Below are 15,024 nucleotides of genomic sequence, written 5' to 3' on the forward strand. Positions count from 1 at the left end.
AAGGTTTTGATAAGTATTAATTAATGGTGTATCGCCACTCATACTTTTGGTGAATGGATGATTTCCATTTCACTGGGCAAAGTTAGTCTGAGCCTATCCTCTGTGTATGCCAAAACTTCAATCATAAGCACAACCCATTAAAGATTGCACCCACTTTGTGTAGTTGTCCTTAGTGTGGCGAAGTCCCGAGAACACCCAGTTAATACCGTCTCCAGAATTCGTAGGTTTAGATCAGCTTTCTTAACCCTATCCCCTTTTCCCCTTTTTGAAAGTCTAAATCCCGGAAAATCCAAAAAAGAGAGAGAGCCTGAAATTGATGAGTTTATCTAAGTCCTGAAGCTTGAAAGACATTCGTAAACATAAGTCTCCCTGGAGATTTTCAGCATACACTACCCAAGTAGCTATCTCAATAAAGTCGCTTGTTCACACATATAGACCTTGGAATCGCCAGCGGTGATTTTTCAGGAGAGGATAGAATACCTTTGGGTATCTTATTCTAATGTTTGGTAGATGATAAAACGTACACCAACCGACAGTGCCCCCCACGGGATCCCAAGCCCAAATTAACACCTTCAAAACAACATAGGCCTTCATGGAAAACACCGTTTTCAAATTATTTATAAATCCTAGTGGACATTTCATGAACCAAACAAGCATTGAGAAATTGTCAATGTTACCCGGAAATGTGTTTCCATCCTAAAGGCACAGGTTCCGGAAATGGAAATGGTTTCGGGGACGAGGGGACAACCGCAAACGTTTCCAAGCCATCCCTGATCTAGTAAAATTTTTGGAAATTGTCCCGAAAACTCAAAAACGATCAACGATTTCGTCGAAAACCGTTGACCGTCCCCAGTACAGCTGGGGACGGCCAAGCCATCCCTCGACCGTCCCAGGGATGGACGGTCGTTTTCGGCGGTAGAGGCATTTAAAAAACAAGTTTTTTTATAGAATTTATTTTTTATTGCAGCGATATTTATCTATGTTACCCCAAGTTTCCGAGACGAGGAGATGGGGGGATGGGGAAACGGGTTTCCAGGACGGATTTTTTTTTCCCATAGTAGGGGATGGTAGTGGGAACAGCTATATAAAAAATAGGGAAATCTAAAATATATAGGGAAATTTTAAATATTCGTATAAAAACATGGATAAAGCATGCTTATATACATTATAAAACCTTAACATATAACGTTTGTGTTAAATAATTTAAATTCAGAGTTTGCATGAGAGTGGAAGTCAAACAAATAATCAAAATCCAATCATTAAAATTTAATTTTATGGGACAGCTAGAGAACGGGTTTCCGAGTTTCCGGGACATCCCCGTTTCCGGGACGGTTCAAATCATGTCGGAAACACGTCTCTAGGTAACACTGATATTTATTATTAAAATTTTTATTTGAATGAAAGTGATAGCAATAAATTTAATAATAAATATCGCTGCAATAAAAGAAGATATCTCATATCTGCAAATTTTTGACTTTAAAAATTTAATGAAAGCTATTTAATTTTTTTTTTAAACTTTGAGTCTTTGACATTATATGATACATTGATACAATGAAAATTGAATATTGATATATGATATAAATCATGATACTTTATGTCTTTAACTTTTCATTTTGCTGAAATTTGCAGCCTTTGCTTATTTAAATATTTTGATATATGATATGATACTTGATAGTGATACTTTTCATTGTTTCAATGAATTATATCTATGAATGTATGAAATTGAAATTTGAACTCTCATTTGATTCATTTGGTCATGATGCTATCCTATGTTCTTAATCTTATCCTATGATGATTCAATTTGATTCGTTTGATGTTGTGTTCTTAGTTTCATGATGATTCGATAAATGATCAGTGATTCAATGATTGTAGATTTATAATCTAGATTCTGATCCATAAATGCTATTATGTTGCTATGATGAATGTTTACTGTGTTACAATGTTATATAAATTTCAGATTTACCTATATATATATATATAGCCATCCCATACTCCAAGAAAATAAAAACATCCCAGAAACCCGTTTCCCCGTCCCCCTATCCCAGAAACTCGGGGTAACATAGAAAATTGTAAGTTTTTTTAAAACCTGACTAAAATTGTCCTTAAGTATGTGTCTTGGAGACTACTAGTCATCCCCCAATGTACCCTGCAATTTTTTAAGTTCTCAAGATGTTTCCACAATTTAGCATGGAAAGGGGATAGGGAGGGGACAATTCCTAGGCATCCCCGGAACATCCCCCATAGGGGACACATCCTCAAGGAGCATGAAAGATCCCAAACGGATCCTTTTGCTGTTGCTGCTGTAAATTCTTAATTAAACATACTATATTTTTGTAATTTTCCGGTGATCTTATAGAATAGACAGAAGTTGCAAAAAGGGATTGTTTCTTTTTGGGTTTTGATGTTATAAGTAAAGTATGTGATAAATAGCAACAACTGTGAAATAAAACAGTAAACAATGTTCATATGTAAGAACACTTAAACAATCTGAAAATACTGCAAATCATACCAGGCAAATAACCTAGTTTTGTATTCAGCAAGAATCCATACATTCATTTGGAGCTGTTCTCAATCTGGATTGATGCCAGATGGAGGAATATTATTGGCAACGAACAAGGAAGACCAAATAAGTTGAATACAAGCCAACATACAAACAAGGCGTGGTTGCAAAGGAGGCGTGGAAGCTGCTGCAAATCACGTGCCAACTGAAATAGACTGGTCGCCCTGTTGAAACCCCCAATATGCACATTGAATCTTCAGGCCAAGAAGATGTGTCTTCTACCTCTGACAATCTCTGTGCAATCCTGGATAAATCAACTATCAACTCTTGCTGAGGGCTACGTCCCAGCAAGCTCAGACCTAGGGTTTGCGTCCCAGACCAAAATCACTCTTCTAGAGCAATTCCCAAATTCGCAAGTTTCAAAATGACCAAAGATGCTATCAATTAGGTTTTCATCTCCTTATAACTCCTTTCCCTTTGCAAGTCGAACCCTAAAGAATAATAAAGTTTGCCCTTTATAATTAAAGTGACACTTTCCCAATTATGGCGTCAAACTATAGAAAAATATCACTTTATTGCGAATAAATAGCTTCAAGCATCCAAAAAGACTCCGGGAGGTGAGAATCATGTAGCAAAGTTCAAGACCTTTCCAACGAGCTATAACACATGGGCATATCAAACCAGATGAAGCCAAAAACCCCTTATTACTCCGAAATGGCTATCTATATACATAGCCTTATTTTAATTTATTTAATCGCTAACTTAGGAAATATTTAAATATATTAAAATATTTCCATAGATCCAATAATAGCCCAAAATAACCAACCAAACATGAATCTGACTTCGTCACCTGTCTGTGACTGATGCCGGACAAGATGGGCCAACTGGCAGTCCCATCCCTAAAATCTAGGGATACTCCTAGAAACTAGGAAACACACCCAATCTTCCTAAAACTGAAACCATGGTATGGTCCTGTGGAACCTCAAATATGGAAACTGCCACAACCTCCTAAAAAGTAGGGAATCGCCCTAAAAAGTAGGAACATCTCTCCAAACACCTGTAACTGCTCAAAAGGATCCTGCTCTACTCCTTGGTCCCCCAGGTGGTCATTCAATCAACTGCCAGTTCTCCCTAAAAAATAGGAACTGTCGTCTGAAGGTCCAAAATGGCTCACAGAGCCCCTGCAAAGCTCCATGACCCTCAGAATGAGTCCCCTAACCATGTCATTGACCTACGGGAACTCGAATGGTAGGTCAACCCCTGCTCATCTCATGCTAGAAAAGGGGACATTACAGAGCACTAGTTTTTCCCTATAGTCATTCCTCTTGTAGTAGTCAAATCCTAATTTCAATAAACTTGATGGACAAGAGAGATGTCAAACTTTCTTATGAGGAGCACATCCAAGAAGGTTTAGTCACCATCCATCACCAAATTATTAGAGAGCATTAAATGGGCCATGTAGAATAATAAATATAAAATCTTGTGGAATTCTTCTCACAGGTCAATTGATTTTTTGAAACATAAAATTCGCTAAGGAGTTAGAGACCAAGAGTTCTCTATCATTCTTGGATGTAATTGTAACAAGAAGAACGGATAAAATTATCTCAGCAAAACGACACAAGAAAAATATTAATGCATGATCATCCTCTATAAAAGGTTTGTGGAATCGAAACACTAGTCATCACATCATAATTGATTTTTTGAAACATAAAATTCGCTAAGGAGTTGGAGACCAAGAGTTCTCTATCATTCTTGGATGTAATTGTAACAAGAAGAACGGATAAAATTATCTCAGCAAAACTACACAAGAAAAATATTAACGCATGATCATCCTCTATAACAGGTTTGTGGAATCGAAACACTAGTCGTCACATCATTGTGGAGTTATTTCAATTTTAATTAAAGAACAAGTTATGAACTATGAATGCTATATATGGATATGAGGAATTATGTCAATGTCTAATAATTCTGATTTTTATCTGCAGGTCTGAAGGAGAGAGATCATTTAATATTTTCTCTGTCTTCTCCAAATGAATTCAATTGGCATATATATCATTTAGGCAACCAGTCAATTGGTGTATTGACCGGTCATGCCTTTTAGGCATGACCGATCAATGCACCCATTGATCGGTGCCTTTACAATTATACCATTAACGCAATGCTGATTATCGGTTCAAAAACCCCCGATAGCATATTGTAATATCATAATATAATGACTGATCAATTTAATGAATCGGTTCATATAAACACCGATGATTCAAAGTGCACGATGTATATAATCCAACCGGTGCATTTGTTAACCAATGTTAATGCCAAATGAAGCGGTGTATTCATTAAACCCGATAACAAATATGCCCGATATAATTAAGCCCGATAACAGATGTGAATCGGTGCCAATGTTTATGCACCCGATAGCAAGTATGTATCGGTGAATTTAACCCAATAACTTATAGCATTTAATATGCTATCGGGTTAATACCCCGATAGCATATTAAATGCTAATTAACAATTGACATTAATATGCTATCGGATTGTTAGCCCGATAGCATAATGATAAGCAATGTTTGTACAATCCGATAATCATATGCAATATAAATCAGACATGAAGCATGTAGATAAATAACAGAACAAGGAAGGTTAGGAAGATCTTATCTTGCATAAGCTACCATGCATTAACAATCATAATCCTTCACAGTACTCATTTAAGATTGCACATGACAACCATTTTGAGCAAGAGAAAATATATCTTGGCAAGGTTTTCCAAACAATGGCTATAAAATGAAGCAAATCTCCAAAATCTTCAGTGTCTTTGGGAAGAAGAAAATATAGCAATATCATGCAAACAAAAAGTTGAGGGAGGTTACTCTTGTGACCTTTTCACACATCACCCCATTGCTAATGGGGACTGCCTCTTTTTCCTGCTTTCTGCATTGTCAGGTTAGGGTTTTGGCTGCTTAGTGGGCAATTTTGCGTTTCTCGTGCCCGAGTTTCGGAGTTTTGATCATGCCTAGTGCCGTTTAGGGTTTTTGAGGTTATAGGATCAAGTTGCAAACGTTGGAATTTTAATGATCCTAATTTTTTGTCTAAGTGTTGACCTTCTTGAGCGTTAACATGTTTTAAACACGAACATCGGTGATTTTAATGTGTCTGAAGGTATTTTCAGACCTTTTGGAGTTGTTTTCTCGCTCTTAAGGTATTATTCAAGTTGATTTCGCGCTTTATCCCGATAAATTTCCTTGTGTTTCGCTCATTTTTTTGGAAAATTTGCCCGAGTCCAATTGAGTTTTGAAGTTTTCTAGCGATTTTGAGTGGTTAAAATGTCAAATTCCTAAGGGAAATCCATATTCTAAGGGTTAAAAGGTCAAAATTTCATGCAAGAGGTGTTTTTCCCCTCATATTCTTGACTACCCATGCTTTTCCCCACTCAAAATCCACACTACACATGGGTTTCCCCTTAAATCTATACTGCCTATGATTTTCCACGCCTGGGTTGATTTTCCACCAAGTATTTGTGACAAGTTAATGCGGATTTTTGTGCAGACTCTCAATCCATACCCAAGTCGATTTTCCAGTGAGAGCAATATGATGAATTTTGAGTCCGGATTTTCATCTAGACTGAGGTCGTTTTTCCACCAGGGAGTGTTTTTTGCAAATTAAGTGAATTTGGAGTGTGGATTCTTTATCCATGCCCATATCAATTTTCCCCTGGCCTATTTTATGTGCATTTTGATGAATTTTAGCATGGATTTTTACCCATACTGATATCGATTTTCCCTTTTGGGGAATATTTTGACATTTTAAATGATTTTTAATAGTATTTCTTAATCCCTACCCATATCGATTTTCCCCTAGAGGCTCAATTTTGACTTAAATTGAAATATTTAATAAATGAGCCCCATTTTAATTGTTTTTAAATGATGATTGATGATTATTTAAATTTTAAAAACAAAATTAAATAACTTGCAATGAGCATTTAATGTTTTTACCCTTCTAGAAGCAAGTTAGTTTTTCCAAACAAGTATAAGAACAAGTTTTTATCACACATTGCTTGTGTGGTGAAAGTGAGAGGCAAAAGCAAGTATAAGAGAGGAGTCTCCAGCATTATTTTATTATTAAGTTTGCCAGGTGTCTCCATGTTTGGCGATTTTTCTCTCTTATTGGCAAATTTTGGCGAAGTGTTGAAGTGAAATGTTTGATTGAAGGCCTCCATTTTTTTCCATCTTCGCAATCCTCTCCATTTCTACCATTGAGGTTTATTGCCTCCATATTTTCAGATTTTCGATTTTGGTGAAGTTCGCCTTTTTTGGTGAAAATCATGATTTTGTGGAAGGTGGCGATTTTTGGTGAGCTTTGGCGATTTTTCCACCATTATTGCTTGTTGTTCCAGATTTGAGTTGCAGATTGTTGGCAGATTGGAGGTGCATTGAAGACATTTTTCAGATTTTCCAAGGATGGCGCCATAGCTGGAAATGACGATTTTGATTTGGCAAGTGTTTGTGCCATTATTTTGGTAAATTTCCTTCACACTTGGTGGCTGCCATCATTCCCAGCTTGCTGATATGTCGTAGATCTGAGTTTATTCTCCATTGTTGCAGCTTGTTTGACCTCCATAGCTGGCTGGAAAATCAATTTTCAGACTTACATCTTGTTCCCAGCTATTTTGTGCGTTAAACAATTTTATCCAAGGAGCTGATTGGAGACATTTTCAATCAATTTTCAGAGTTATCTTCCATTGTTGCAAACCTGAAACTCCATTGTAGGGGTGCTGTTTTCAGATAATTAAATTTTCCAGCCACCTACCTACCTTGCAATTTCACTTGGGAAGCATTTTTTGCTTCATTCTGGAGTTTATTTCTGAGTATTTTATCATTCCTAAGGGTGCTGGTAAGTGTGAAAACTTCATTTCCAGATTTGTCTTCAGACTAAGTTTTTATTTCCAGCCCTACATACATGCTCAAATTTTCTTGTGTTTCCCTTGGAAGGCTGATTCTCATCTATGCATATCTAGGTGATTGCAACATGTTTTAAAAGTTGAATTTTCAGGTTGTCTTCAGATTTTGTTGACCTCCATTGTTGATTGTGGAAGGTGTCCTCAAACATACTTTGTGTGAAAACACAACCTTTCACACCTTTCCTTAGTCATCGTTGATCCGGTATACTCCTTTGCACTTTAGTTTGCACAATTTCTAAGTATAAGGAAGTATTAATGAATTTCATAGAGGGTTTTCATACCCTAATGTTGTCACATTTCGAATTTAATTGTCAAGATCTACCAAGAGTGTGGACTATTTTCTTCACTTTATGCTCTAATTAGCTTAAAATCTTTAGAAAGTCAGGAATTTAATTTATTTTCCTAAGTTCTAACTTCAAGCTTCGTATAGGTGCGATGTCGAAGTCCGAATTTAAGGAAAGAAAAGAACTACAAAAGATATTGGAGACTGGATTCTATTCAGAGCCTAAGATTTCATCCAGATGGAAGGAGATCACAGATACAAACATGCATTTCCTGGACCTGAACCAGATGCAACAGCGGATGTTCGGAGTCGAAAATCAGATTCCTTCCCCAGCATATGTGAACATTAAGAAGAGTGGTATTTTTCATGCCGCTAGATTTCCACAGTCCATACAATGCAGTGAGCTTATCCTGGAGTGTGCACGGTGTTATGAACCTCTCACGCAAATGATCAAAACTCCTAAGGGCATTGTTATTGCCTACCTTGTTGAGGATGTTATTGCTGAGGTGTTCGGAATTCCATGCGGAACAGATATGAAGGATGCGACCAAGGATGAATATAAAGAACGATACACAAAGAAGATGGATGCGTGTAAGAATATAATAAACAAAAAGTGGATGATTGAGCCTAGGCTTCATCATTCCAAGGCTCCCAAGACACTCGTGCACAGACTTCAAAGAGGAGTATAGTGACTTAGTATTCCTGCATAGCAGAGTGATAGGGATGCCGCAAGGTGCAATATTCGATGGATGGATATTCTATTTCATCCAAGACTGTCTTAGAGGGACATTGGTAAATTGGTCTAAGATCATAAGTGACAATCTAGACTTTCAGCTGAGGAATGTAGAGCGGTCCAAGTCATTCGCCATGACTTCCTACCTAGTATACCTGCTTGCACGATTCGTTTCATACAGAGGATTGATATGCAAAGGTGAAGTCGGGAATGGGCAAGGACAATTCAAGAGTCATGAATGTTACCCCCAGCTGAACATATATAGAATTGAAGACTATAAGAGAGTGAATGATGTATTCACTATGTACATCACGCAGGTGTTGCAAGGCGGAATCCACAGAAGATTGTCCAAGGAGGCAACAGAGCTAATAGAGAAATATGGATCGTGGTATATTCAGTTTCCCACTTTCACGTACCTTAGGATGCATGGGTTTCAATCCGAACCCTACAGGTTTCCTAGGTATCCGTCCGACAAAATGATCTTGTTGGAAGTGGTGAGACAGCTTCTAGAGTTTGATGCCATTCAAAGAGAGAAGCATAGGACAGGCATGACATTCCCTATTTCAGTTGGGAAGACATCAGAGGTTTCCCAGTCTACCTTAGCCGTCGGCACTGCAAGTGAGGAGCTTGCATTCTATCGATTTGCTACCTTCAAGAAAAAAGAAAGATTTGATCCCGATAAGAAAGTTGGAAGGATCAGAGGAGAGAAGTTCATCCACAAGGTAGACATAGAAGATTATTGGGCCAACCTGATGGACGAGCAAGCAGTGAAGAGACGAATGTGGTCTAGAATGTCAGTGGATTTCATGAGGAAGTGTGGACTTTTCCTCATTCCTTATCAGGTGTTAGATGACAGGGATCATACACATCCACAGTATGAGAATGAAATGAAGAAGGCAATCTTATTGCCTAATTGATCAAAGTCAAAGGAGATTGATCTGAATGTATTGATGAGAGAGGTCTTGAGTTTCTCATGTGCATGGGTAGATAGTCAAATGAATAAGTTAGTTGATATGGGTGTTCCCTTCACTTATGAAAAGATGAAGCCAGAACAGTCTACTTCCGAAGATGATCAGAGGACTATCAGTGATGTCAGGATTCATGCAGACGAAGAGAGTCAAGCTCCCAAGAGAAGGAAGAACATGCCAGGAGGAGTCAAGGCCAGAGAAAGAAGATTGAGGAGGTGAAGAAGAAGAAACAAAAGACTATCATTCCTCCACCTATCATTCCTTCACCACCTCTCAGTGTCTCATCAATTAAGGTGATTGAAATAACAGAGCAGAATAAAGAAACCCAGCAATGTTCCAACACAGTGATACTACCAGAAAATATTCAGGAGTTACATACCACAGCGACATCTGCACCTCCAAATGAGAATGATGATCAGCCGGGATCCCCTACTGTCCTTTTGGAAGTTAGTTTGGGAAATGAGGTATACGATTTAACCAGGAATAATCCTGATGATGATGATGATGTTATCTCGGCATTGAGAGGACTTGATCGAGAAATGTGTCTCGATGATGGCATGGAGATGGCCGCTATTCTTGATTGGTTGATGAGAAGTATGGAGAAAAGTAAGAAAATGATAGAGGTACAGCCTATTGATGACATTGATGACTAACTAGCTAGGAGTGCTAAGGAGAAGGAACCCAAGAGAGATGAGATTTTTTCGCACATAGCTAGAAATGAGACAGGAATGCAGATTGCGCAGGTTGTTGTTTCTATTGCAAGCGTGACAGCAGACATTGCTACCCCTATGGATTTCCAGAGCACTTCAGTTGCCCTCAGTCGTACATCAAGAGCAAGAATTTCAAGACGTTGGTGATAACCTCAAGGCGATCGACGCAAGGTTAGACAGAGAAATTGTAGAGAAGGAAAAGTAAAAAGAAGAGAATATCAGACTTAGAGAGTATATTGCACGGATAAAGCGTGAGAATCCCACCCTTATTTCCCCTATTACAGTTGCCATGGAATACATTCACACTATGAGGCAGCGAGAGATACACTCTCGGAGGTGGTAAAGTGGATTGAGAGTGCGAGAAAGCAAGCAGATGATTTCCTTACTCAGTTTGTCCAGGCATATGATAGGACAAGGCTCGTGTTTAGAATCCAGTATTTGGAGGGAGTTTGGGAAGAGTTTCGACCTATTCAGGAGAAGACTATTCCACGCCTCAAGGCTTTGAAGAAGATTCCTAATTCCACCTTGGTCAGTGAGAACATTGCGCACAGTGGAGACAGATACAATTTCCATGGCTGGTATTGTTCATTAGCCGTGAAGATATCAACTTATGAGAACTTCCAGTCGAGTTGTATGGAGATGGAGGGATTGATTCAGGACATTCGGATGAAGATCATTGCCTCAATTGAAGAATTATTGGGTGTTGATGTTAGTGATGCTAGTGGTTTACACTTAGCCGAATTAAGAGACAAAATGAAATTTATGTATTTTTGTCAGTTGGACTCTTTGAAGTAGAGTCAGATAGATGACTTGGTCTCTTTGTTGATTCATGTTCATAGTTCGCAGAAGCTCATGCCAGATTGGGAGAACACTTTGGACGCTTGCTCGGATTCACTAGACATGATTGATTTGTAACAGGATACCTTGCCTAGCATTTCCATGGAGTTAGATTCTGTACTGGCTAGATTCTTGGAGTATGCTAGGAGGGAGAAATCTTCTAGAAGATTCCCTATTTGATGACTAGGTATCTTTTTATTGGGCCATATGTTGGTTGTGCCATTTTTGATGTAAACCCTAATTAGGGCAATTCTAGGGTTTTGTTGGCATGATCTTGGCCGTTGATCTTGTATCAATCTTGGCCATCCATTTTGTAAGAGACTCTATACATACCTCCTTGTCTCTCATTTGTAAGAGAGAGTTTTTGTAGAATTGTTGGTATATGCTGCAACTATTTGAATCATAATCATTGTTCAATTGTTGGTGATTTTGCTCTTCAAGTGTTGTCTTTGCATTCATGGTTCTCAATTTCTCCAAGTTAGATTAGAATTTATTTTCATGTACGTTAGATTGAGTGAAAGATTTGATGAATATATTTGTGTGGAATCCTTAATCCATACCACTAGCCTCTTGCCGTTGGTAAGTGCGTCTTGTGTGGTCAACTGGAGATTTGAGTAAGCTTAACTTCAATTATTATGCAACCTTTGACAAACATCAACTTGGATGGTGTCAATGTGTGATGGTAATAGTCTGAAAATCCTTAAGTATACCCTTAGACGATTGCACTAAGCTTGTGTCAATACCTGTTTGTGAGACCTTGCCTAGTTTGATTCCACTAGATTTGTTCATCATTTCCTACATTCCTAGGCTTAGAATAGATTTCCTGAACCCTATTCCTTTTGCCCATTTTTTTTAGTAAGTAAATCCAGAGCCATATTGATAAATCCTAAGTTGTCAGTACACCTATTCCACATCTTCATAATCGAAGAAGATAATCCAAACATTTGCGTAAGTCCCCAAGTGAACACAGCAATTCACATCGACCATTGAGTTACCCACTCGTCAAGACCCGACATGTATAAACCTTGGAATCATTTTAGTTGATCTTATCCTTAGCATCTGAGGTGATTTTGTTCAAGAGAGGGTAAATTACCTTGGTATTTTATTCTGAAATGTTATGTGCATAAAACACACATCAACAGTTGCCAAGGCATATATACCATATAGTGAGGGTAAATCAAACAACATAGCATGAAAAATAAAATAATAAAGATGCTCAAATTGAAAATAGATGTTGATCCTAACTTTTGCAATGAGCTTTATCACCTTGATTGTTCTTGTGGTCATCCGTACATCGAAGAATTAAAAAGATCTTTTTAACAAAGAATAAAGGAGCACCATGTGAACACATATTATGGACACACAAAGAACTCAACTTTAGCTGATCACACATATTGATCCATGCATAAGATTTGTAATTCATAAAGAAAAAAATAAGGGAAGCTATAGAAATCGGAAAACATTCCAATAACCTTGATAGAGATGAAGATTAGGAATTTAGTAACTCATAGAAGATTGCCATCCACAAGTTCAAGATTCAAACAGAAAACAATTAATGATATGGGAAAACAATTAATGCTTGTCTCAAGGTTATTAATTGATGTGCCATGCATTAATTATATCCTTTATAATTAACTACCCAATATTCAATCTTTCAAGAGAAATGCAATGCATCAAGAATGGAAGAAACGCTGCTCATCTTTAATCTGAATCCCATGCATGCTATTCATTTCTCTTGGACATTATAATTAGCTTCCTAAATATGTTATTTGAGCAATTTCCATAAGTTCCCATAAACCAGCTACGAGTATTTTTCCTTAATTATTCCAACCTATTGATTCAGTTCACTTATAAATTCATTTAAATCTGACAAACTAATTTATAGTTATGCTCTATTAGTGTCCATGATTTCAATTCCAATAGTCTATGCCCCTGAAATATTCTATGTTATGAACTTCACAGTCACCAAAAATTATAATTGAGATTGTAAACAAAGCTGCTTAATAATTTGCACAGTTAACAATAATTGTTCAGTTACCAAGTTCAGTCACTACTGACAAAGAAGACTAACTGGATAGCAAGAAGCTAACCTAAGAAACAATCAACAATATTAAAGAAAAAAAAACATTTTTTAACACCATCTATTACAATTTACAATAAATTCTTGATAAAAAGGATCAAATGGCAAAAGAAGCAATAGAACCCATTTTTTAAATGCAGGAACAGCTAAGATGACAAAAACAACAAAACTGTAGATTTTTCGATATCAACAAAGGAATAGCTAAGATGCTAAAACCAACTTAAGCAATTTAATTTTTGAAGATATTCCCAAAGGTTCAGCTAAGATACTCAAGGACTAATTTTATTGTGATAGAGTCTTCCAGACAAGCTGAAATGGGCATTTATTTTCATTACCAACTAACTGTGAAAACATTTGTAACTTTTAAAGACTTGGCTTGTTTTTTCATTCATTGTCACAGACTCATGATTCCTTTTTGAAGCCTGAACAAACGGCAGAACAGATATCTAAATATTGCATGAGGAATAGATTCTAAATTTCTAAGATTTCAAAAAAGTTAAAATTGACTTCTTAATTACATAATGAGAGAATGCTAAAATTGGATGCCTTCTACAAGCAAATAAATTGTTAGTTTCAAACAAAAATAATCATCCACTAGTTCCTTCTACCTGAGGATGCCTGATTATTAGTAGATTCATGCACAACATCTGGAATTACTTTCTCCAATACCGAAACAATGCCCGGACGGTTTCTATATACAGTATGAGACCTTCTTTGCCGATAAAACTCATTGCGAAAACGAATAGAATAAGGCCGATCAATTGTACAAAATAAAGGATGTAGAATGATCAGTCTAGAGCTTCTACCAATGAATTTTGCATGCTCATTTTCAACAGGTATGGATTCCCATCCTCCTGACTGCAAAGGACACATCACACAGTCACACAATAACAAAAAGAATTTTAATATCAATAAACTTGCTTACTACATTTTTAAATGATCAGTTGTGATCATGAAAATAACATCAATAGGCACGATGGCACTGAAAATATTTTAATTCTTTCTAAAAACTAGGAGAGTGTCTCCAAACTGCTGTACTCTGAAAACAGTGAAGAAATTAATAACAAGAGATATGTTCAAAATAGTCCATTTTTCAGTTTCCTAAGTTCTAACCAATAATAGCAACAAAATTTTACAGAACAGTTCCTACAAAAAAATATCTTTTTCCAATAAATAAAACAGAAATTGCCTGTCAAATGATATTAGCAAACTATACATATTATACTTTCAATATGATAAGTATAACTATAGAATAGGACCAACATAAATTTTCAGAAGTATTAAATGTCACAAATGAATATAGATATTAAAAATATTTCTGGCACTTTTTCTAATAACAATGCTCTGAAAAGAGAACAAGAAAATGTTTTAATCATCAAGGACCAAAGTTCAAATTAGAAAAGCACTACGTATCAATTCCAATACTTGACTGCCTCTCCAGGAGATTTAGAAGCATACACAAAACCGGGCATTTGACTTGCAACTAAAACTGTGCACCAAGAGTATTGGCCATCAGCATCCTGTCCCTTGTCTATACAGACAACTGCCATGATCTTTAATTCCTTATATCTTTCTGAGAGAATTCTAAATCATTATGCCCTGCACAGTGTTAATTTGAATTGGACTCAAAAAAACAAGTAAAGGGCAGTGTTGTTCAGATGGTATGATGAACAATGAGAGTGATTCTAAGATCTTGGTTAGATTATAAAGGTTTACACACAACCCAATCTTCTTGAGTATCCTAGCTCTATCAATAGGTCTGGGGATGTATTTTTCTTGGTTATGGATCCAACTCATCTGTCAATCATATCCAATCACAGTCCAGGTCAAGATCAGGTAACAAGGAACTTGAGCTTCAAGCTTATCATTTCGGCAGTTGGCTTCAGATGAGTGCAGGAAAATCATGATGCAATCTAGAAGTTGGTCCTTCAACTTGTGGGAAAAGATGCTTGGCAGAAGGAT

The 15,024-nt window shown here is 36.9% G+C and overlaps 1 protein-coding gene across 1 annotated transcript in view; it reads right to left on the reverse strand.

The window, feature by feature from the left end:
* LOC131046346 (uncharacterized) overlaps positions 1–15,024 on the reverse strand; it is a 49,292-nt gene that overhangs the window by 21,173 nt on the left and 13,095 nt on the right. Inside the window, exon 2 of the mRNA XM_057980071.2 lies at positions 13,671–13,920. Coding sequence (XP_057836054.1) covers positions 13,671–13,920 — 250 coding nt within the window. The remainder of the gene's footprint in view (positions 1–13,670; positions 13,921–15,024) is intronic.

This window comes from Cryptomeria japonica, chromosome 8, assembly GCF_030272615.1.
Source record: "Cryptomeria japonica chromosome 8, Sugi_1.0, whole genome shotgun sequence".
Classification (NCBI taxonomy): domain Eukaryota; kingdom Viridiplantae; phylum Streptophyta; class Pinopsida; order Cupressales; family Cupressaceae; genus Cryptomeria; species Cryptomeria japonica.